The following is a 22,425-nucleotide window of genomic DNA, read 5'->3' on the forward strand; positions in this document are numbered from 1 at the left end:
AATAGTGGGCTTCCACATCATGGAGACATGGGGACAGATGTCATGGTTTCTGGAGTAAACTCTGGAGTGTCATGGTAACATTCTTATATTTCTATCTGCAAGATGATTAGCAGTTTTGACTTGGTTGGGGGTAAGTGCCACTCTCTGAGCCCACCTCTAAAGGATGTCCCAAGACAGAGTAGAGCCCTCAGAATTTATAAATGTGGAAGAACTGGTCCATCAGGACAAAATCCCAGCCACATTCTTAATTCGGTGAAACTTGCTTTGGGAAGATACCCTGTTGTCATTTCTCCTTCAGGAAAGTCTTATTGTCAGTACTTGGAACAGAGTGAGAGGTAATAGGAAGGCAGCCTCAGTTGACAAAGTAAATGGCCAGGGTGGGACAGACCAGTGTAGGGAAGAGACCTAATCTTTAGTGGCATGTGAAGAGATTCAGAGACATGTTTGACAGTGTTTACAAGGTTCAGAGACTCCAGCAACCCAAGTAGTTCCACAAGCTCAGCTGTGTCAGCAGAGGCATACTGGTGCATACTGGTGCTTGTCAGATGCAAATAAGATGCTTCCACTCAGCAAGCCTGGCATTGGCCTGGTCCTTGTATAGCTGTACCACCCCAAAACTAGCCAGGGTGTGTCAAGTCTTTTTATTTCTGGTTAGACAGCTTGCACTACCTTGATTGGACAGCAGAGGGAGGTATAGCACTGCCTGGGTCCACCTGGAGCTTGCCCATCAATACTTTTGGAAATGGAGGTGGGGGGAGTGAGATCTGTGTCACCAAAACCCACAATCCCACTGGAAAGTTATGATCCAGGTTCTGAAATGGCTCTCCTAGGCTTTCCCCCTGACAACAAAGTCACTCTTGACTTCTATCTGCAGCTATCAAGGGATGACTATAGAATTTTAAAAATACCAATGGAAATCTGTTTTACAGTACAACTGCCAAATTACTTACTTTAGTGACATGAAATCTGACCACCTTTGAAATAAAAGTCTGAAAGTATTCATTTATTTAGAATGGTCCTGAAAATGTTGCAATGATGTGTAAGAGAATCATCTGTGTGTCTTACTCGGATTTCTTACTGGCAAATGAAGCCCAGTTCCATACATTCTGCTGCAAAGTGCACTCCAAATCACACGGTGTGTTATGAAAAAATCAATTTATTGCCCAAGAGTTGCAGAGGCTTCTCCTGAGCAGAAAGGCACAGGGCTCAGGTCCTCCCCAGGCTCTTCTTGATAAAGTGGCCCACCAGCCGCTGTGGCCTCTGCTGGTATTCCACAAGCACATCATGGGGAGTGTTGATCTGGTCCCCTTGCAGACGGTCCAGAAGGGTGACACACACCACAGCCGCTGCGAAGAACAAAAGCCTCATTAATGCAGGGTGGACACCTTCCTTAGTTCACCAAGGAGGAAGGCCCGGAGCCAAGGGTCAGCCTGTAAGATACCTCAGGAAACCAGCAGTGTGCAGGCTAGGGACGGGAGGGCTGTAGATGGAGTGAAACGGCATAAAAGGCGTACCTTCCAGCAACTCTGGCAGTGCCCAACTATATCACCTATGCCTTTGCCTTTGGGTCTCAAAAAACTCCCAGTTGGTTTCAGGGCCAGCACTTGGTTACCCTGTGCAGGACTAAGGGCATATGTTGTCCTAGACCAAGGAGCACAGGCAGTTCTGAGTGGGTAATGTTGAACTGGAAGGATGTTCAGGACTAGACAACAGTGTGGATTAGCCCTTCAGAAAGCCAAGCTGTTGGCAGGACTGGAGCAGCTTCTTGGGCAGCAAGAAATCCCATCACCATCTTTCTGACCCCCTCTCAATGGAGTCTGCAAGAACACTGAAGATCCTGTGTTTTTCTACATGACAATCAAGACATTGTATGTGTAGCAGGACTACTGGGATGACACCGTAATCAGAAGCTAACCAAGGGAGACAAAAGCGAGATTTCAAGATTGGGGTACTCTCAGGAGGACCCGTCCATGATGGGCCAGCAAAAGAGACAGAGAAAGTGCAGCAAGTCCATCCCGTATCAGCTCACCTCTCAGGCCACAGGCACCGCACATGGTGGCAAACACTGATGATTCCATCTCGATATTCCGGACACCTGCAGCATGGGCTGCACGAAGATAGGCCTGTTTGTCCTTCTCTGTGTAGGAGCAGAGGGCACCATCCAGACGGCCTTGTCCTGAAGCACATGAAGAGAACCACACACACATAGTTAAAGCCTACTACACTTATACACCATGCTATACATGCCATTAAGATCCAGGGCAGAGGGGGCCCACTCACTGTTTCAGCCATCACAGAAATACTGTGAATGAGTCAGTATCCACAGGCGGATGCCGCACCAGAGATATCACCACATCAACACAACAGGCCTGGGGTAGGCGAGGGATCCCTGTACCAGACATACCCTCACTTCCTCTCACCCTCATAGAAGTCCAAGGTGCACATGGTGTTGCCCACAACAGTGGGGAACTCATTCAGGTCTGAGGAACACTGCACCAACTCCTGTACCAGCTGCGCGTCCAAGTTAGTGTTGCGAATCACCCGCTTTCCCAGAACAATCTGCTCAAACTCTGGCTTGAAGCACTCATCCACTGCCTGCTGCGTGATGACGACAGAGCCAGGCTCCAGACCTGAGAAAGATGCACAGATCACAGTTACACAGGGTGACAAAGCAGCACAGCAGAACACAGGCACAACCAATAGGATCCATAGGCAAAGCCAAGTACTGAGGCACCTGGCATATGCTCCACGTCATCCATCCCTTCTCCTACTAAGCTTTTCCTGAGTGGGAATTTGTATAGAATCATTGCTGAAAGCAGAGATAAGCAAAGAACAGCAATCCCATCAGGGTCTGGGCAGCCTTTATCCAGTGTTTCTATCTTCAAGGCATTGCCACTGACTAGCATACCATCAACTAAGTGTCCGTGTTACTTTAATCGTTCCAGAGTATATCTTTATTTTGTAAACTTTCAACCAGACACAAAAGCAGGTCAAAGTATAGAAACCCCACCGTGTTCCCCAAACACAGCCCGGAGCTTTTCCAACTCCTGACTAGCCTGCTTCTCCTCCAATCAGTAACAGCCATCTCCATTGTGCCTGCTCACAGAGGATCTGCATGTTTATAAGGGTAATAGCCTGCTTTTCTTTTCTCTTGGGTTTTTATTCTCTTATGCAATATGGCCACTGTTAGGGAGTTTGGAATCCTACCTCCTAAGGATAATGTAGGGACCTGGATGCTGAAATCTAAGGCCATATATCCCTGGAGCCAATACAGCTTCCTATCAATGTTTATTGATTCCTATCATCTTCCTGGTAGGAACAAGAATCACTAGAAACCTGCTCTTATGGCAACCCTTATTATAAAACTGCTTCAGAGACTTTTACTTACTGCTAGGGTATGTCATTGACCAACCAATGAACGCACGCACACATACACAAAACCCTTACTGCCGAAAGCCACAATAAAATATAGTTGTCACAGTGAAGGAAATAAAGAGACTCGAGCAGGTGAGACCAGTGAGAAATGACTGTGGCTCTGCCATAAGGAATGGATTGACACATTTACTGAAATTAATGGTGGATGAGCGGTTGAGCTCGCAGGACTTGCCATCTCTCATACTTGATGAAACCTGTGCCATCACTAGACTCTGGAAGGAAGAAGGCTTCATTCAGCTGAGCATAATCACGAGGCCAAGCAGACCTTGTCTTTATAACATTACACAGTTCATCAGTCTTTTGTTTTGCAGTCTTCAAATTCTCTCTGCTTCTTAGGTTGTTCGTTTGTTTGTTTGGAATTTTTTTTTTTTTTTTGGTCAATGATTAGGAACCTTTGAGCTAATTTCAGGACCTATTTGTTAGTTTTATACCCCACCCCACACCCCATATACACTTTGATGAGAAGACAGGCAGAAAGGAAGGCCTTTAACCACACCACACTGGAGCTGGTCAGATCTGGGCTCTGGCCCCTCCACACAAAGGGCCAGAATCCCTCCTCAGTCCTCACCTATCCCGCCTGAAGTGCCAATGCGGATGATGGTGATGTTGGAGCACTTGGCATGGTACAACATCTTGATGAGCTCATGCAACATGATCCCGATGGAAGGAATGCCCATGCCGTGCTGAAACCAGAGAGAAACGCAGAGGCTGAGCCCCACACCGTTCCCTTGTCAATGCATGGAGAAGTCCCTCCAAACAATGGGCTCTGCATTCCAAGTCACCCAAGGTCAACTAAGCTTTGCACAGATGAGATTTGGAGACAGAGAAAGAACATTCACAAAAATTCTACTATATCATAGTTAAAATTATTCTGCGTTATTTGTCATTATTGCCCTTCTTTTGCTATACCCAACACACTAAAATGCATCAGAGCTTTGTGTCTGTAAAAGGAATATTCATATTTATCGGTTTTGATACCCTTCTGCTTTGAGGCATCCACTGGGGCCTTTGGAACAAAGCCCATGTGGGGATGATTGCTGCATGTTTTATGTGGTGTACTTCAACTTATTAAATCAGTATGCGAAATAGAAGACAGACATTAAAATACAAAATACAAACAAACAAGACTTATACATGACTTCATTTGACTCATACAACTTGTACAGCAGCAGGAAGGAAGTAGCTACTATCATTAGGTAACAAACTTTCTTTTTTAATGATATTTGAAGTCATGCACACAGGCCACCATACTGGATAAGGGTTTTACCATTGAACTTTTCAACTTCCCTCTCCAAGTTAGATAAGATACCTGTCTGGTTCTTCAATCCTTGACATCAGACAATCTATGGACTGTACTCCTGCCCCTGCCATTTCCTCCTTGCCTCTGAAATCCAACACCACTCCACTTGCCTTCCAAAGACCCTTCCCCACCCACATCTCCTCAGACACCATCCCCTTCCTGAGCAGCTGCTGTCCCTATGGCAGAACCTTATCGCAAAAGGAGCCCTTCCAGAATGTCAGATACATAAAATGCTTCTACAAGGTGCCTTTGCTATAAGATGATTCTGCATGACTGATATACCTGAATATTTAACTGAATAGCGTCAAGACACAAATCTTAACAGGAAGGGAATCCACTTCTGATTCATAGCTCTTCACTTTATTAATATATCATTGTTTTCTATCATATATATGTATATATTACATATAATATATATTTTATTATGATAATATGTAATATATATTTCATTATGATGATATATAGTCATAATGAAATATATTGTTGCCATCAAAATCAGAGCTAGAAAATCACCTAATTGATAGGATACTGAAGATTTTTCTATACTAACCTTTATTACTTATTCAACCTGTGTTATAAAGTAGGTAGGTCAGATACTGTGAGATAGAAAGAAGCACAAATGCCTGGTATGTGGCTCTTTCCTTGGACTAAGCAGAGAAGCCCCTCCCGGGAACTGCCACACCCACACTGAGTGGACAGCTGTACATATTTGCATTTGTATCTGCTTTTGTATACCTAGGCTTTCCAGGAAGCTAAGCCTCAAGGGCTGGAGCCTAGGACTTACTCATGCCCAGGTCCCAGCTGCCGAGAGCTCACCAAGCTCCCAGCAATTTACAGTAAACAAATGTTAGGGTGCCAGCTGTTCAGCTCTTCCCACATGCAAAAGTGTGGGGCACAGGGCTTTGCAGAGCATGGAGACCATATCCAAGTGAAAGGCAAATACTCACGCTCACAGACAGCACGGGCCCGGCTTTATACATGGCGTAGCGGTCAGTGCCTGCACAGATGTTGGGATATTCTTTCCCTGGATGGTCAAGGCCCAGCTCTGCAGCTACATACTTGATGAAGGTCTTCATCCGGGAAGAGCTTCCACCAACACACACAAACTGCAACCAGAGAATGGGGAGCCCATTAGTACACTGTCATCGGGGGTCTGCAGAGTTCAGGTCAGCAATCTTGGGGTCGTCTGGGAACTTCCTAGCAAGTTTTCTGGTCTGGCCTATACCAAGTGTATCTGAGGGGACTGAGGAATGCACTTCCCTGATGAGTTTTTAGTAGCTCTGGAGTGAGAGTCACTGCTCAGTACAAGCACACAAAGGACAATGCCACACATACAGGACCAGAATCTCTCTAACTTTGAAGAGACAACTGCAGCCAATATGGTTGGTCTTCCATACCAGGTAGACTAGTGTGCTGGAAAGAAAGTTTGGGTTTGAACTAAGATGGTTGGAGTCTCACAGTCCTTCAAACTCCTCATGTGACCAGAGTCCTATGACCCAGTGTTAAAATGGCCCAACACTCTTTCACTTGGTCAACTGAGTGGGAAAGAATAGAGCCCCAGTAGTGGGTTGGGACTTTGTAGGTGGAGAAGTAAAGCCATCATTTTGCAAAGAGTCATCTAAGAAATTTTATTTCACCAAAGAATAGTAAATAATAAAAATTGATTTAATGAAATCTGAAGATAAAAGAAAAAAAATGCATCTCTAAAGATGAAAGGACATGTTCATAGCCTTCAATAAAAAAGTAAATAAGCAATATTAGGATAAATAGAAATTGAACAAATTAAGAAAACATGAAAGCTGCTCACTATTTGCTACCAAAAGTTGAGTTCTACCTGTGGCAGATGGGGCCCAGTGTTGGTTTTTAATTCCATGAGTTAATTCGTCTTTATCAGGATTAGACATTGAAGAGTCCTATTCTAGTAGTATGATAACTACAGTTAACAATAACTAACTGTAAATTGCAAAATAGCCAGAAGATAGGATTCTGATTGTTCTCAACCCAAAGAAGGATCAGCTCCTGAGTTGTTAATGTACTGACCACCCTGCTTGTCCTTTCACATCACATTAACGAGTTGAAATGTCACACTGTTCCTTGTAAGGATGCACACACAGGTGTTGATTAGAGACAAATGTTAACAAAGGACTTTAATAAAAATGTAAGATATGTGAGCACTGAGAACTGAAGGCTTTGTACTGGAAGTGTCTTCATCAACATTAGCCCCTAGACAATTAAAAAACAGTATCATTCATATACACCTTCAGTTGCAAGCAGGGATCATATAGTCTCCAGACTGACTCTGCACCTTCCCAGTTCCCTCTTCTCAATTAAGTGTTAGGAAATGGATTTTGCCATAGCTCTTAAGACATTGTCTAGGTTTCACCCCACCTTACCCCCAGACTCCAGACTCCATCTTTGAAGTAATTGAAACCATAAACATAGACCATTTGTATGGCTCAGAAGATTGACATGCATTCACTTACAAATGAAAGTTCTAAGAGACAAAGTAGAGACAAAGAGACACTGCAGTTGTTAACATTTGTTCTCTCCTTTACTTGCTAGTTCATACAAACACAAGGTAACAATTTCCAATAGTCTGATATAGATATAATGTAGTCCTTGTCTTCTGTCCATCATCTATGAAAAGGCGCAGCCATATCAAAGAGGAAGTTGACCATAAGACAATCCTTAAAATCAAAGCCTGGAGTTTTTACCTTCACATCTCCAAACATAGCAGGGAAATCGTGTGTGCTAGTGCTGAGGTTGAAATGATAGAGAACGTCTTCCTTCATTGTTGCTATGTTTGGATTTGAAAGTTGGATGAAGCAGTCACTGTTAAAAACAAAAAGTGAAAGGTTTGTAGAGCATGGGTGTGTAATGGCCAGTGTTACCATGGATATGCTCCATTTACATGAGGTGTGGGAGACACGTGATGGGGAAGAGGCACAAGCACACCTTGGGAAAAAGATAACATACATTGCCAAGGGCCCTACTTCCCTGTCTCCTTCCTTTTAACTCTGCTTTGCTCCTAGAGCCCTGTTTGAAAACAAACAGCAAAATCTTAGAAGAGCCTACAAAATTATAAAGACCAAATTGATAAATCATCCAATACAAAGAATGCTAGCTGCTAGTCCACTTGGCTATAGTCAGTATATAAACTTGACTATTTTGAAAGTAATACATTCATTATTGGAAATACAGACAGAAAAAAAAGTCTTATCTGTTGCCAAAGATAACGTTTCCAAGCAGATGCCAATAATTACTTTTTCCTGCCTTACTTTAGCTAACACTTATCAGAACTACGACACCAAGATTGTCACAAGGGTGTGAAGAGATGGCCGGTGGTTTAGAGCACTTGTTCATGTAGGAGGACCAGCGCCTATTCCCAGTAACCACATGGTAGCTCACAACCATCTCTAACTACAGTTCCAGAGAATCAATTACCCTCCTCTAGCCTCAGTGGGCATATACATACATGCAGACAAAACATAAAATAAACCTTGCATTTTTTTTTCTTTAAAAAAATTGTCATGATATCCCCTGGGAGCTCCCAGACACTGAGCCACCAAGGAGGCAGCATACAGGAGCTGGTCTGAGGCCCCCGACACAAATATAGCAAAGGACTGCCTGGTCTGGCCTCAGTGGGAGAAGATGGGTCGAATCCTCTAGAGACTTGAGGCCCCAGGGAGGAGGGAGGCCTGGTGGTAGGGGAGCATCCTCTCAGGGACAGAAGGAGGAGGAATGGGATGCGAAACTCTGGGAGAGGGGGAGCAGGAGAGGGGGCAACAGATGGATTGTAAATTTTAAAAATTAATAAATAAAATTGCTTTTAAAAAATTGTCATGATATAACTTCCTACCATTTTGTTTTTCTTCAGAGTGGCAACTAAAATATTTTGTATGTGATTCAAACTACCTTTACAGGACAACATGATTCTGCTCTAAAGAGAGGTTGGCAGGCTTTATTTAAGAGAAGACCAGATGGCAAATATGGCCATAGGCCGTTAAGCTTCTGTCACAGTCTGCCACTGTCTCCTGACAGCAACATAGACAAGAAAGGCAAACCCATGGTATTATACTTCAGTGAAGTTTATTTACAAACACAAGTGCCCCAGGACTAGATGATTCCTGTTCTATCCTGCCAAGCTTCCTCAGAGCCAGCCTCCAACACAGCTGCCTCAACAATACATGACTCCTCATTTCCAAATAGGTATCTCCTTGGCAGGATGAGGACAGATGCGGGCCGTTTTGAGTATGGAGCAATGGTAGCTACTGTTCCTTACGGCTTTCTGCTCAGAACCAACTGCGTGCCACTTTCTCTTCAATCTAACTTCATGAGCAGATGAGAAAGCAATGATCCAGAGACCACTGCAATTTAGAAATACCGGTGATCTTGACTTCACAATGATTTGAAAATGGTGTGTGTTGAGTGTGAACATTTTTCCTGAGAACCATACTGCCAAGCTGATTTGGGGTTTGTCATGCTAAGTCAATGCCATGATGGGTTTATGGATATCTAACCCTGTTGTAAGGAGGACCTATATGATTCCTCTAAGGGCTTCCCCTTCCTTCATGGGATGCTCCTTATAATATAATTAGCTGTTTTGTTCACTAATTTTTAATTTCTTTCATTTCTTTGGAGACAGAACATCACTGAATCACAGACTAGCCTCAAACTTGCTACATAGCCTTGAGTTTCTGATATTCCTGAGTCTATCTCCTCAGTGCTGGATTATAGGTGCATACTACCACTCTTGTCCTGTGTAGTGCTAGTTACAGAACTCCTGGCATGTGAGGCAAGCAAGTCACTCCCTCAGCTCCTATTTCTTTTTCTTTAGACAGGTTTCATTTTGTAGGCCAGAATGGCTTTGAACTCAATATACCTGTTTTGGTCTCCTGAACACTGAGATCACAGACATATACAAAGCATCTGGCTACCTACATATTGTCTTTAGAACTTATACAATTAATTTAATTATAATTATCAAAATCTCCTGGAGTCCATGCCATGTCTTGTTTATTTATCACACAAACACATACACAGAGGGAGAGAGGGAAAGAGGGAGGGAGGGGGAGAGAGAGAGACAGAGACAGAGACAGACAGAGAGACAGAGAGAGACATACAGAGACAGAGACAGACAGAGACGCACAAAACTGAAGGTTGAATCAGACCTGTTCTGATTTATTTCAACCAGTCCTTATTGCTTTTCTTTCTGGTAGTAATCAACCTCAACAGCAATCACTGAAGGCTCCATCTTCTCCCTTGGTCCTCTCAGTGCCCCTTCCATGTTTTTCAAGCCCCATTCCACTCTATACCCCTAGAGTAGTATCCAGATTAAGTCAACATACGAAAATTTTCAAGAGATTGCTATACAAAAGAGAAGCATAAGACTCGAAATAAAGTCAGAGCTCTCTCATTAAGGGAGTAAGAAGTGGGTGGGCAGACTGCTTCATGAACAAGATTAGAGCTCAGTCATACATGCAGGGCCACTGCTGACCACACCCTGAGCAAAGGTGCTATGGAAACCATGCTGAGGAAGAGCAAGCACCTGGCCAAGGCACAGCATGTGCCCATCCAATTCTCCTGAGCCAATTCTCCTGAGCCAATTCCAATTCTCCTGAGAGACTAACTGGCTTTTTATTAGTGGGTAGGAGCCCTTTCTTACTTGTAAGACCAAATGCACAGCATGTACAGCTAGACTTTCCCAGAAAGCACTTTTGATCTGTAGGACAATCTGAAATCCCAAACATCATAACACATCTTTCAGCCACTTAACCATATCCTCCTTCAGGATGTGTCAAACATGAGACACAAAACAGAAGGGCTGACTTTATGCCTCAAAATGACACAACAGGATGTGATTAAGACAACTCGGCCACACACAGAAAACCCTTTCCTTACTTGTCAATTCCAGGAAGAGCAGAAGGAAGCAGTGTATAATCATAAGAACAGCAATTATTTCAAAATTCATTAACTCTGACATGGACGTGAGCTAAAACAGTCTCCAACAGACTGTTTAAAGTTATTGCCACCCTAATCATTTGCCCCAACTGCGGTCACTGAAGCTGGATGGCTGCCACCTCACAGATCCCCAGCAAGCAGATAGTGAACAACTCTGTGGTAAGGAAATTAGAAAGGCTCAGTAGAAAGACTTCAAACCCATGCAGGATGCCTGAAGTGTGTCTCAGAGTAGAATATGTGCTCACCACAGCATGCTAAAAACCCTGGATTGGATGTGCATGAACATATACGTACATACTAGAGTCAGAGAAAGACATTCATGTTTAGCTCTTTAATAAAGTCTAAACCTAAGAGAACTCATGAAAAGCACACACTTCAACTATGAAAAACAACAAAGAAGGGAGAAAACCATTCAAGATTCAGAAGAAAGATTGAGCTAGGAGATACAGAGTGGATTTTGTCTTAAAGAAAAATGCCATATATAGAGGAAAAGCTGTTAAGACACATAGCTAAGCACTAAACTGTCTGCTCTTGTGAGTCACATGTCCTGAGGGTTGAGGACAGAAGCTCCTAGACTTGAATTTGTAAGCCCTCCAAAGCCCTCACGCACTATTCTGAGGATCACACATTAACACATGTAAAGAACTTGGAAAAGTGAGTTGATCAGAGGATGCTTAACAAAACCAGCACAGCATAGTCAAGTCAGCCCAGCCCAGGTCAGTCTTACTTGTGATGGTTTTCAAGGTCCTTTGTTTCAGTTCCTGTAGCTGCCATGTTCTCCTATAGCAGAACCTAGGGGGAAAAGCATCACACAAAACAGCATCAACCCAAAAGGAACAAGGATGGTGAGGTATCACTCATGAGAAAAGTCTGTAAAATAAAAACAGAATCCTTCACAATTACATCATGTATACTATGGAAACGTATACTTGCTCTGTGTGTGTGTGTGAGAGAGAGGGAGAGGGAGAGGGAGAGGGAGAGGGAGTGGGAGAGGGTGAGAGGGAGGGTCAGGAGATGTGGGAAGGGAGGGGGGTGGAAAAGGGAGAGGGGAGAGGGAGAGGGAGAGGGAGAGAGGAAGGGAGGTGTATAGTCCACAGGGTAGACCTCACACTTAAGTTGTTTAGGAATAAAGATCAAGTTTCCTAGGGTCCGATTCCAGCAACAGTCAGGATGTCTTTGGCCCTACCAACCACACCCCTCCACTTTGCCCTTCTGGAATCTTGAACATCCTCTTCCTGTTTAAGGACACCAGAGATTACGGGGATTGGAACAGAGGTGGAAGAGCTACTAGCTCCAGAGGAGGCTATTCAGAGGGCAAACACTTGAAGCTGATGCGGCAGATGCTGCAAGACTGGCTGTTGAGCCTGCAGGGGAAAACATCATACACAGCCACAGTTGTTTCCGTGGGGCTCATCTGAGAGGTTAGGAAAGTGGAGCTTTCAGAAGAGCTATGGGTCACAGGCCACTCAGGAAAACTGCAGGCTGTACGTAGACATTTTCTGAACCCAAGCGGAAAGATCCCTTTTCTTCTAAATATATTTATAACTATCATATCATAACATACTGATCATTCTCAGTAAAGTAAATGCCAGCTTGCTGCTGTCCAACCAGGGGAGCCAAGGAAGGGAGCCAGTTCTGTTGGTTTTGGTGTGGTGATACTGGAGGTGGAACCCAGGGAGTTATCTGTGCCAGGCAGGTGCTCCATCACTGAGCTGCTTCCCTATGCTGGGAATAAAGTGCCATCCCTCACCCTAAAATACCAACATCCCCAAGTCAAGCACAGTGGAGGGAAAGAGTACTTATAACTGGCAGAAAGGTGTGGCAGGGAGCTTTTCGTAGAAGTGATGCATGAAGGACAGAGCTGGTGGGTAGTGATAGAAGTGGTCCTTGTGTTGCCCCTCAGGACAGGATGCTGGGTCAAAATTGACTCTTTTAATTTTTTTATTTTCATTTACTGGGGATGGGCATGCGACATTCTATATGTTAGTGTCAGAGGACAACTTGTAGGAATAAGTGATCTCCTTCCATCATGTATTTGGGGGTTAGTCTCAGGTTGTCAGGTTTGGCAGCAACAGTGCTTTCCTTGCGAGCCACTGTGCTGGTCCCAGCTATTATTTTAATGGTAGTGTTTGCCTGGGTGCTTTTGGTAACGTGATTAGCATGTAAGATAGTAAGAATGGGAGATCCCAGAAAGCACAATAGAGTAGCCTGAATTGAGGGATGTGAAACTCTGTAAACCAATTCAGTCAGCAATTAGTGCCTGGACCCTTGCCGTGTATGGGTCTGTGGAATCCAGCCTGTGTCCAGTGTAAAAGCATCTCTAGTGTGGTGGCTTTAATGAAAAACGTCCCCCATAGTCTCAAGCATTTGAACACTTGGTCCCTAGTTTGTGGAGCTGATTGGGGTGGTCTAGGTACTGAAACCCAGACAAAAGAAGTATGTCATTGGGGACAGGCTTGGAGACTAAAAGCCTCATGCCATGTTCACCCTCTATCTGCTTCATGTTTGCAGTTAAAGATATAAACTCTCAGTCTCCTAGCCTACTCAAAGCCTGCTGGCTGGCCTGTGTTCCTGCCATTGTGTTTTCTTACACCCCCTAGAACTTTAAACTCTTAAGTTAGCTACCTGGGTCATGGTGTTTTATCATAACAACAGAGAAGTATACTGGGTAATAAATACTGCTGGGATTCAGAGAACAAAGTGATGTGGTTTAAACACACACAATCTGATCTGAAGGAAAACCAGAAAGCCTCGCTGGAATCCCTCACTACACAATGGAACTGGGTGCCTCCCTACTCTAGCCTGACTGTCGTCCTGTCCCAGAAAAGAAAAAAATAAAATAAAACTGAGTGAAACTCAGAAGAAATGTCTATCCCTAGATTCCTTCCAATCCAAATAGCTTGTCTCAGCGCCTCCCTCCCATAACCACTCACAATCTCTCACAACTGCCTTAGGTTCCTACCCTTGGGGTAATGGTAAGAAGCAGTTGGGTCAACACAAGCTTGTGATTTATTTTTCTCACTGCAGTCTTATCTTTCTGCATATTAATAAAGCACCATGCCTTTTTCTCGTGTTTAATCTTTGTTGGTTTTTTGAGGAGGCATAAAGAGTAATTTTCCTTCCCCTGTAGAGCATGTATGGCTGGGAAGGGACTAAGAAAAGAAGAAAACCCAAGACACTGTGAACCTGAAGCATGTATGGCTGCCCAAGCAAGCTAGGCAATGGCTCTAGTGCAGGGCAGAGAAGGGTGAGAGCCAAGAGGGCATGACCAGAGGCCAACCTCTTTGAAGGAGGAAGTACAAAAGAATATAGACGCTAGAGGGATTTGTAAATTAGCATGCCCTTGGGATATGATGCATTCTTAATGCATCCTAGTTAGCAGCCAGCCTACAGAAGAGGTGGTAGGGATGAAACATGCAAACAGATCAGCAAATCATCTTCGGGCCCCTAAGCTGTTACCAACTGCTTTACATCACTGCAGCCAAAATGCCTGATTCAGGAGGAAGCACTCATTTTGGCTCACAATTGAGAGGATGCAGACCATGCATTCTGGTAGCAAAGGGTCACAGCATAGATGTTTACATCAAGTAAAGACAGGAAGCAGAGAAAGGGGATGCTACAGCTTTTCCCTCTTCTAGACTCCAAGTCAATGGGATGGTGCCACCCATGCTCAAGGTGGTCTCAGTAATCCTCTCAGGAAACACCAAATGGATGCTGTGCCTCTCCATTCTCCTAGATGATTTGAAAAACAATCCATAACGAAGATTAGCCATCAGTCCTATAGAAATCACACCAATAACAGCTAGAAAACACCAATCAGGCCACGTGGTCAGAAAAGCTTACAGAAGAGGGAACACTCACAACCAAACCAAGAGAGTGGAGTTCAAAGGAATGACAAGGGGTGAAGTACTGTTACTTAGGAACATTCATAAAATGCCCTCAGAAGTCTCCGGAATCACACAGGTATCAGACAACCTGTCAACACAAGAACACAGTATGCGTTCTAAGTTAAACTGGAATTTACCAGTCCCCACCCCAGGGTGGGATAGGGGTCACACAGACAAGCAAGGTATTCTTAGCTTCTCTCTAGCTTGCTAGAGATCAGTGATATATGGGCTAACATTTGTCTAATTTACTTTGGAAACACTCAAAGCCCATTCTACTATAAACACACTTCAAAATAAAAGCCATGGAACCCATATTTGTGTCGGTCCCTTCAGCTCCCTTAACTCTTGGATCAAATTCTTCTAAACTTGACACATGGACACATGTTACAAGTGTTTTTTTCATCCTGGGACTTAACATAGGCCTATTGGGACTTAACATAGGCCTATTGCTGACTAGCACAATCTACCCTGGGTTATGCTTTCTGGGCAGCTGGGTACCCATAGTCCCTCAGCCTTATCATGAGGCCCAGACAGAATCACAAGGACAGGACATTTATGCAAGACAGTACCTCAGCAGTTCCTGGATTAATTTACCACTCATTAGCTTGTAAACCTCAAGGCAAGATGCTGGAGCCCAAGAAAGAAAACATCTTTTGAAACCACACCCCTGACCAACAGACAATTACCAAACTCTAGCCCAGCCCAGAAGAGAGCTGCTTCTCACGTGGGCAGAACACTGAAGGCTCATCTCTGTCCTGTCGATGTGTGGGCTGGAGCCAAAGCCAGTCAGCTAGGGCTGTGACCTTTCTTGTCCCTAATATGATTTGGTCTCATCCCTACCATTGCCATGCTGTCAGGCCAGCTGTCTGTGTCAGAGAAAGAACTCTTGAAACACAAAACACAAAGCCCCATGAGACCACAGAAAAGAGATCCTCTGCTACAGACAGCCAACAGCTTAGCAACACAAGAGGCAACCAAGACACAGACAAGAGCTCATCTTCAGACATTTATGTCCCCTCGAGCTCCTGGAGGTGGCAGGGAGAAGGTCCTATTTGTAAACGGAAATGGCGGTCAGAAAGCTGCACGTTACACTCGTATGAAGACGTTCAACAGTAAACTACTACAGTAGTTGCTTTGATTTCGCACTAGTGAACGGTGGTAGAAATCTAAGTGAGAGTCTTGTTCAAGGAAGTCAGGCCATTGGGGATATTGCCCCACCCCACCCCACCCCACCCCACCCCCAGGTCTCTCCACCCTATTGTTTCCTGGCCACCAAGACAGGAACTGGCTAGCCGCTTTTATTATGTCTTCCCACCAAGATGGATTGTACCACCACAGGCCCAAACAGCAGGCCACAACAACCACAGACAAAACCTTCTAAAACAGCAAGCCAAAATAAACCATTTCTCCTTTCAATTGGATTTACCTTGGGATTTTGTCATAGCAACAGACAGCTGACTTACAAGGTGGCATAAAAATTCTGAGCGCCTGAGTTTTTGAAATCCCTTCTGTTTAAAAGCAAAACCTCCCCCGGCTGCATCCAAACAGCCACTGGTCTTTTTCCTGAAATCCCAGTTAGCTTTTATTATCATTTGGAAACCATTTGGAGCCGGGTAGGAAGTGACAGAAACCGTCATCCCAGCACTCAGGAGGCTGAGGCAGGAAGATTACTCATGTCTGGGAGCAGCCTAGAGGACAAAATGAAGTCAAGGTCAACCTGGGCTATGATGCAAAGCCAAGACCTGGGTGAGGGAGGGGGCAACAGCATATTGAACAGAATAACAGAATAGCAACCAACAACAACAAAACTCACAAAATCACACCAAGACCTGTGTGGGGGAGGCGGCAAGCTCATGTCTAACAAAACAAAACAGCAACAACAAAACTCACTAAAACCGGGACCAAACCATAACAGTTGAAATACATTGTTTCTCCAAAAGCATCTTTTTGTTATCCTCTCGGAAGCCCTCTTCCTCTTGGTCCTTTCTATCCCTGTTAAAATTGTAGAGTCTTCAAATTCTAACCACCTCCTGTGTCACCATCTCCTTTGATTCCTCCATTATTTGCATGGAGAGCAGCAGTCTATGCCCTCTTGTCAGCCTGTCTTTTCTCATCTCATTTGCAGGCTTTGGGTAGCTAGGTTTAAAAGGATGTAGTTTTCTTTCTGACACTTCACTCCAACATGGATATGAGGGTGATAAGCAACAAGAATCACAAAAGGACAGTCACAGGAAAAGCACACTCAGGGAGAGCAGGATGCTAAGTTCAGCCAGGGCAAGGATGGCATCCTAAGGGCTAACTGATCTCTAGCAATGATGACCGAAGGACAGTGTTGTTTCCCATGTATGGGGCTAATGATGGCACATCTGAAGTAACATGACTCAGGAACTCAGAACTTGTAGATATGACCCTACAGAATCTTGAGACAGGAAAGAAAGTTGGCATTGGGAAACATGAGGACTGAACACACCCAAGGTAACTTTTTTTTAACTCAGGTGGCCTGCCACAACACCTCTAGAACATTCACTAAGCTAATAGTTCTCAGGATTTGTAACTATTTTAAGAATGGGTGGAACTGGAGGAAACCAGGTGGCCCAGTTAATGATGTCATAAGCTCAAAACCACATACAGAGGACACAACTCCTCTCAAAGGGAACACTCACCCCTTGCCACATAATGAGCAGTCTGTTTGTCTCTCTAGTCTTATGACTCCTCCACCACCAGCCCATTGAGAGTCAGATTTGAGCTTAGAGTTCTTGGTCTTCTTGCCATAGCATTAGCTACTTTGCACATTAGCTAATACTTGCTCCGTAACAGGATAGGTGGGAATTGGGGTCTACAACGTGGGAATTAACATTTAGGAAAAGCCCGTGATGAAGACCAAGGTCAATGTCCAGGAGAGAGACTGGCCATATCGAAGTCCACTGTGGAATACAGAAAGATCCAAGGAACTGGAGAGATGGCTCAGGTTAAGAATGCTTCCTATGATGCTAACGAACCCAGGTTCAGTTCCTAGCACCAAAGTCAGGCAGCTCACGATTACCTGTAACTCTGGCTCCAGTGGACCTATCTGATGCTTTCTTCAGGCTTCTGCAGGCACATACACAAGTGACAGACGCACATGTGCACATAAATAAAAATTAAAAATTTTAAAAGGCAGTCTAAGAGGAAGCAGCAGCACTAGGCATTGTGTGGGGGTGGGGCCGTCCCTATGCCTTAGTCCTGACCCAGAGTTGTTGCCAGAACAGATGGCTGGACCAGCTACTCAATGGGTGAACTTCGACCTCTGTGCCTCAGGAAGATGTCACACTGAAGCTAACCTCAGAAAGCATTTCCTCCAACAGTAACACTCCAGCTTCATCTTTAGAGGGAGACATTCACCCGGCCTCTTCAAGACACCCGATGCTCCACACACTGATAGGACCTGCTTGTTTAGCTTGCCCTGTGGGGCCTACACAGAACACCAGAAGGCAGCCCTCTCCCTTTCTATACCACCTCATTCCTCTATTTGCTGTGGCCAGACTGACTCATTAAGAGATTTTAAATTTTAACGTTTAATCTTTAAGATGTTACATTAGTCATGAGGCTGGAGAGATCGCCAGGTGGTTAAGAGCACTGGCTGTTCTTCCAGAGGATCGGGGTTCAATTCCCAGCACCCATATGACAGCTCACAACTGTCTACAAGCTTAGTTCCAGGGGATGTGACACCCTCACACAAACATACGTGCAGGTAAACTACTAATGCACATAAAATAAGAACAAAATCCTAATAAAAAGATATTAAAGTCAGAAAAATAGAATATTTAGTTCAATCCATAAAGATTTAGAATTCTTGGAATGGAATGTATGTAAAATCAAATGCGTGTGTTAGTGTATGATGGAGGGGGAAGGGGAAGAGATAGAGGTTGCAAAGTAACTATCCAGTGCTTATCTGTAAGAAGAAAGGAAACCCTTAAGTGTCTTCTTTTTGCTACAAATGACTTTTATTTTGCTTTTTTACTATAAGAAGCATACTTTTACAAACTGCCAAGGTAAAGAAAACATAAAGCACCGAATGCTTACCAGTGCTGAAAGCATAGCAGTACCAAGATTTTAATTTGTGCATGCAGAATTAAAGATACGTGGGGTAATGAGGGTTTTGCTGAGACCAGAAGGTCTGCTTGGCCACTGAAGAAGGGAAAAGGAACAATAGCTAACTGGCTGAGAAGGGGGCGGTGGTTTAGCCCAAAATGCAGATGGGGCACAATCTGCATAAGCTGAGAGAGAGCGCAACAACAGCAGACCCTGGGAATCGCTCTACAGGCAAAGACAGCTTAAGACAGCCCTCCATTCAAGGAAGTCACCATGGTTGTTTGTTCGTTTTTTTTAAAGGGCTGGGTTACAGCCTACGAATGGACCCAATGTTTTGTTTTCGATTTTGTTTTCCCGATAACACCAGCAAGAGACAAATGAGGCAGCGAAGAGAACTACAAACTTGAAGCAAGAAGGGAAGAAAGGACAGGAAGGGATAGAAAAGAGAAAGGGGGAGAAAAGTTGGGAGGAGGGAGTGTGAACCAACATCTAAAATACCCTTCACTGCCTTTCTAGGAAGCCTTTCTTTCTACCTCAGATTCAGCCTTCGTGGGTTACTCACTGTCAGAGACCGATGTCCAAGTCACGGGAAGGCTTCCAGAGTGTCAGGGACCACCAATGAATCACTTCGCCAAGACCTGGGGTGAGAGAGAGATGAGAGTGAGAAGGAGGACAGGAAGAGTCCTGGGATCACCCTGCCAGGTCTGCACGAAGGTTGTCACAGAAAAGGAGCAGTAAAGTGAGGCAGGACCCGTGCAAATCAGTGACATTTAATACACCCGAGGGGAGTTTCCCAGTTGATCTGCAGCCAAACAACTCCGGGCCAATATTTTATGCGATAACATTTGGTAAATCAATTACAAGGAAATCCGTGTGAGTGATCAAAATGAAACTTTGTTCGGTCCTTCGTGAAAAGACACAAGTGTGACCCCAACGCCTCCAGCTCCCATTCTTTGGATGATCAGGGCTCTGCAAGGGTTTTGGTTCTCCCTTCTCCGAGTGGGATTGGATATGCTGGAAGCACCAGAAAAGCCTGCGAGCCATTCACCTGCCCATCCCTCACTTGCTCATCCCTCACCTATGTCCCCTCACCTGTCACCAGCCCGACCCACACCTTGGCGACCCTCACTGCCTTGCACTCCGACATACACACAAACACACACACACTCATTCACATACACAAATGCACATACACACATACACAGGCGCGCACACACACACACACCACATGGGGACTTCATGTTCCCCCTGTGTGGCTCCAGCTACCTCATCTGCTGAGAGAGGTCACCGGCCCACACCTAGCAGAGCATCCCGAGCGTGATGCTCCCAGAGCTTTGTGCTCTACCAACTTTCACCTCTCTCCAGCCACTCTCTGCGGGGTCTTAGTAGCGATCACCGAAGTCGACCCGAGCTTCAGTCCCCACCTATAGTCGGAAAAACCAGAGAGGAGTCTGCAAAGCAGACCACTCACCGCTCAGTCCCCGTTGGAGACCTGTGAGAGAGAAGCAGCCCGCCAGACCTTTTAAAGGAGGGAGCGGACCAGAAAAGAGAACCTAGCTGACCGCACTCTTGCCTCCCTTGGTCTGTCACCCGCAGCCCCGCCCAGGGGTCACCGCCTGGCTTTGGCTCCGCGGGAGGGCTCAGCAGATAACACAAAGACCTGCTCGCCCGGACACGCCCGGTCCACACCTTCTCTAGCTTCCATTCCCTCTACTCAAACCCGGAAAAGTTGCCCGGGAGCCTCCACCTTCTACTTTCCTTTCCTTTGGGGATAACTGACAATTTTAAGTTATCCAGAGCCATCCCTGGAATGCCATAGCCTTCCTTACCACAGATGAAATCACACCCAAGCTGCTATCTCTGTTCCACTGGCGAAAAATAGGATCTGGAAGCTGCTGTATGGCTACCCAAGGTCACCTCTAGTGTCAGGGTCCAGGTCCATTTGTCTGGAAATGATGAAGGAATGTACCAGAGATGAATGGCCGTGTGAACGTGATCAAGAATGCAGAGCTAGGCTGTTGTAAACTGTGTCCTTTCAATATGTCAGGCCAGTTTCTGTTTTGTTTTGATTTTCTTCCCTTCTGGGTCCTTCCTGATCCAGGGATATCCTCTGAAGTTGTTGGAAGGCCAGGGGAGCGCTTGCCCAGTAGGGGAAATGACTCATTCATACAGTCACAGCTATCTGGCAGAAAGCACCTCTGCCCAGCCCTGCACTGTGACTCCCCGCCCCCAGCTGTCATCCGGGCCTGCCAGTGGCCTCCCCTTCTCACACAATTCCTAGTTGGCTTCCCCAGCGAGCTGGCACTCTGTCGAAAGGACAAAAAAAGCTTGGGAATGAGGGGGGAGGAGCAGAGTACAGCCGGGCAACAATCACTGTTTGCCTCTCACAAGGACCTGGGATCCTGAGAATGAGCTCGGCGGAGCAGCCTATGAGCCTGCTCCTAAAGAGACTGAGATCACTCCCATTTATGTCGAAGACTCTACAAGTGAAACCAGACTCAGAGTACCAAAGACTAGCTTCCCAGTCGTGAAACTCTGCAAAAGACTCAGAGTAGACACGAAATTGTATCTGCTAGATTCTGTGCCACTCCTGAAACCCCCTTCATCAAAACTAGCACACAACAGAGCCTCCTCAGCAGCTCTCTGTGAGGCAGAAAAAAACAAACAAACAAAACCCAAGGCTCAAGATTGTGAGCCAAGGTATTCCAGGGCCTTGGTCTTGGTGGACCTCCATTAAGCTTTTGAAGGATTAATAGAAATCTCACTTCTAGCAGACTAACAGTAAGAAGAGCCAGGAGAGCAGCTCGGCTAGTTCTAGGGCTTTGTGTTACAAGAACAAGAACTTGGCTAATCACAGAGTAGATGATGTGAATGATATGGCTGAATAAGATTGAGCCTTGAGGAAAAAACCCTATCCTTCCCCATGATTGTTCCTCGAACCCTGTCATATGCTGGCACTTTCCCCATGATTGTTCCCTGAACCCTGGCACTTTCCACTGTTACCCCTCCCCACTCCCCATGGGTTGTGTTTTTTTTCCTTTAAATACCCTACTCTCCCCAAGCTGGGGGTCAAGCTCCTCTGCCCCTGCGTGGGTTATGGGGTCTTGGCCTCAGCACACTGATTGAAATATACCTCTTGCTGTTGCATCAAGATCGGTGTCTCTGAGTCTTTTGGGTGGCCTGAGTTCTCTTGGCTTGAGTGGGGGGGGGGGGAAGGTCTTTCATTTTGACATAAACAAGGGAGGGGGCTTATCCAAGGCAAAGAAGCACCAGAGAATAAGGCCCCATTACTGTCAAGTAACAAAACCGGAGAGCAACTTCCAACTATGTCATAGTCACCTAAAGCTAATACTAGTTTAGAGAATAACCGGGTGTCTTTCCTTAGCTGCTGCTCTTTTCATATTCCTGGGCCAGGTGCTGGTGGCAGCTGTCCCTCCCTTGAGTGTAAAGATGGGTGTGAGAAGATTCTGAGCCCTTTGTTTTCAAGTCCCACCACTAAATCTACATATGCACATTTTACAGGCTCCTGTATTCCGGTTCTTGTTCATTGTAATTCTAGTGCCAGCAAAATAGAAAGTGATAAGTTACTTTGAGCCAACTCAAGACAGGTTAGATAATATTCAATGCAGGTTTATTGGGGGAAGCTGCTCTCAGGTGAGTTCACCCAAGGACAAAGGCCAGGGAAGTCACCATGGGGGATGGAAAGAAAGAGAAATTGAGCAAGCACAGAGAGAGAAGAGAGAGAAGGGAGGGGGAATCAAAAAATGTTTG

At 45.2% G+C, this 22,425-nt stretch overlaps 1 protein-coding gene across 2 annotated transcripts; it reads right to left on the bottom strand.

Moving 5' to 3' along the window:
- Positions 1 to 982: 982 nt before the first annotated feature.
- Positions 983 to 20,814, bottom strand: Upp1 (uridine phosphorylase 1). Of its 2 annotated transcripts, none has more exons than XM_028777937.1 (9): positions 20,484 to 20,814; positions 19,217 to 19,292; positions 11,424 to 11,488; positions 7,450 to 7,567; positions 5,683 to 5,841; positions 4,004 to 4,118; positions 2,421 to 2,630; positions 2,030 to 2,176; positions 983 to 1,346 (listed from the first exon to the last, which is right to left on the bottom strand). In XM_028777937.1, the coding sequence occupies exons 3-9, from the start codon at positions 11,468 to 11,470 to the stop codon at positions 1,207 to 1,209; spliced, it is 936 nt and encodes a 311-aa protein (XP_028633770.1). In that variant the 5' UTR covers positions 11,471 to 11,488; positions 19,217 to 19,292; positions 20,484 to 20,814; the 3' UTR covers positions 983 to 1,206. The 2 variants fall into 2 exon arrangements, with proteins under 2 accessions (XP_028633770.1, XP_028633780.1); XM_028777947.1 differs by lacking the exon at positions 20,484 to 20,814 and adding an exon at positions 20,126 to 20,278.
- Between the last annotated feature and the right edge of the window lie 1,611 nt (positions 20,815 to 22,425).

This window comes from Grammomys surdaster, unplaced genomic scaffold (genome assembly GCF_004785775.1).
Source record: "Grammomys surdaster isolate TR1022 unplaced genomic scaffold, NIH_TR_1.0 67, whole genome shotgun sequence".
NCBI lineage: Eukaryota > Metazoa > Chordata > Mammalia > Rodentia > Muridae > Grammomys > Grammomys surdaster.

Bases quoted from the DNA above. Each gene is read 5' to 3' on its own strand.
- Upp1 (XM_028777937.1), bottom strand. From the start codon at position 11,470: ATGGCAGCTACAGGAACTGAAACAAAGGACCTTGAAAACCATCACAA. The intron at 7,568-11,423 runs GTAAGACTGACC...TGTTTTTAACAG, and splicing joins GACCTTGAAAACCATCACAA to TGACTGCTTCATCCAACTTT. The intron at 5,842-7,449 runs GTAAAAACTCCA...CTCTGGTTGCAG, and splicing joins CTATGTTTGGAGATGTGAAG to TTTGTGTGTGTTGGTGGAAG.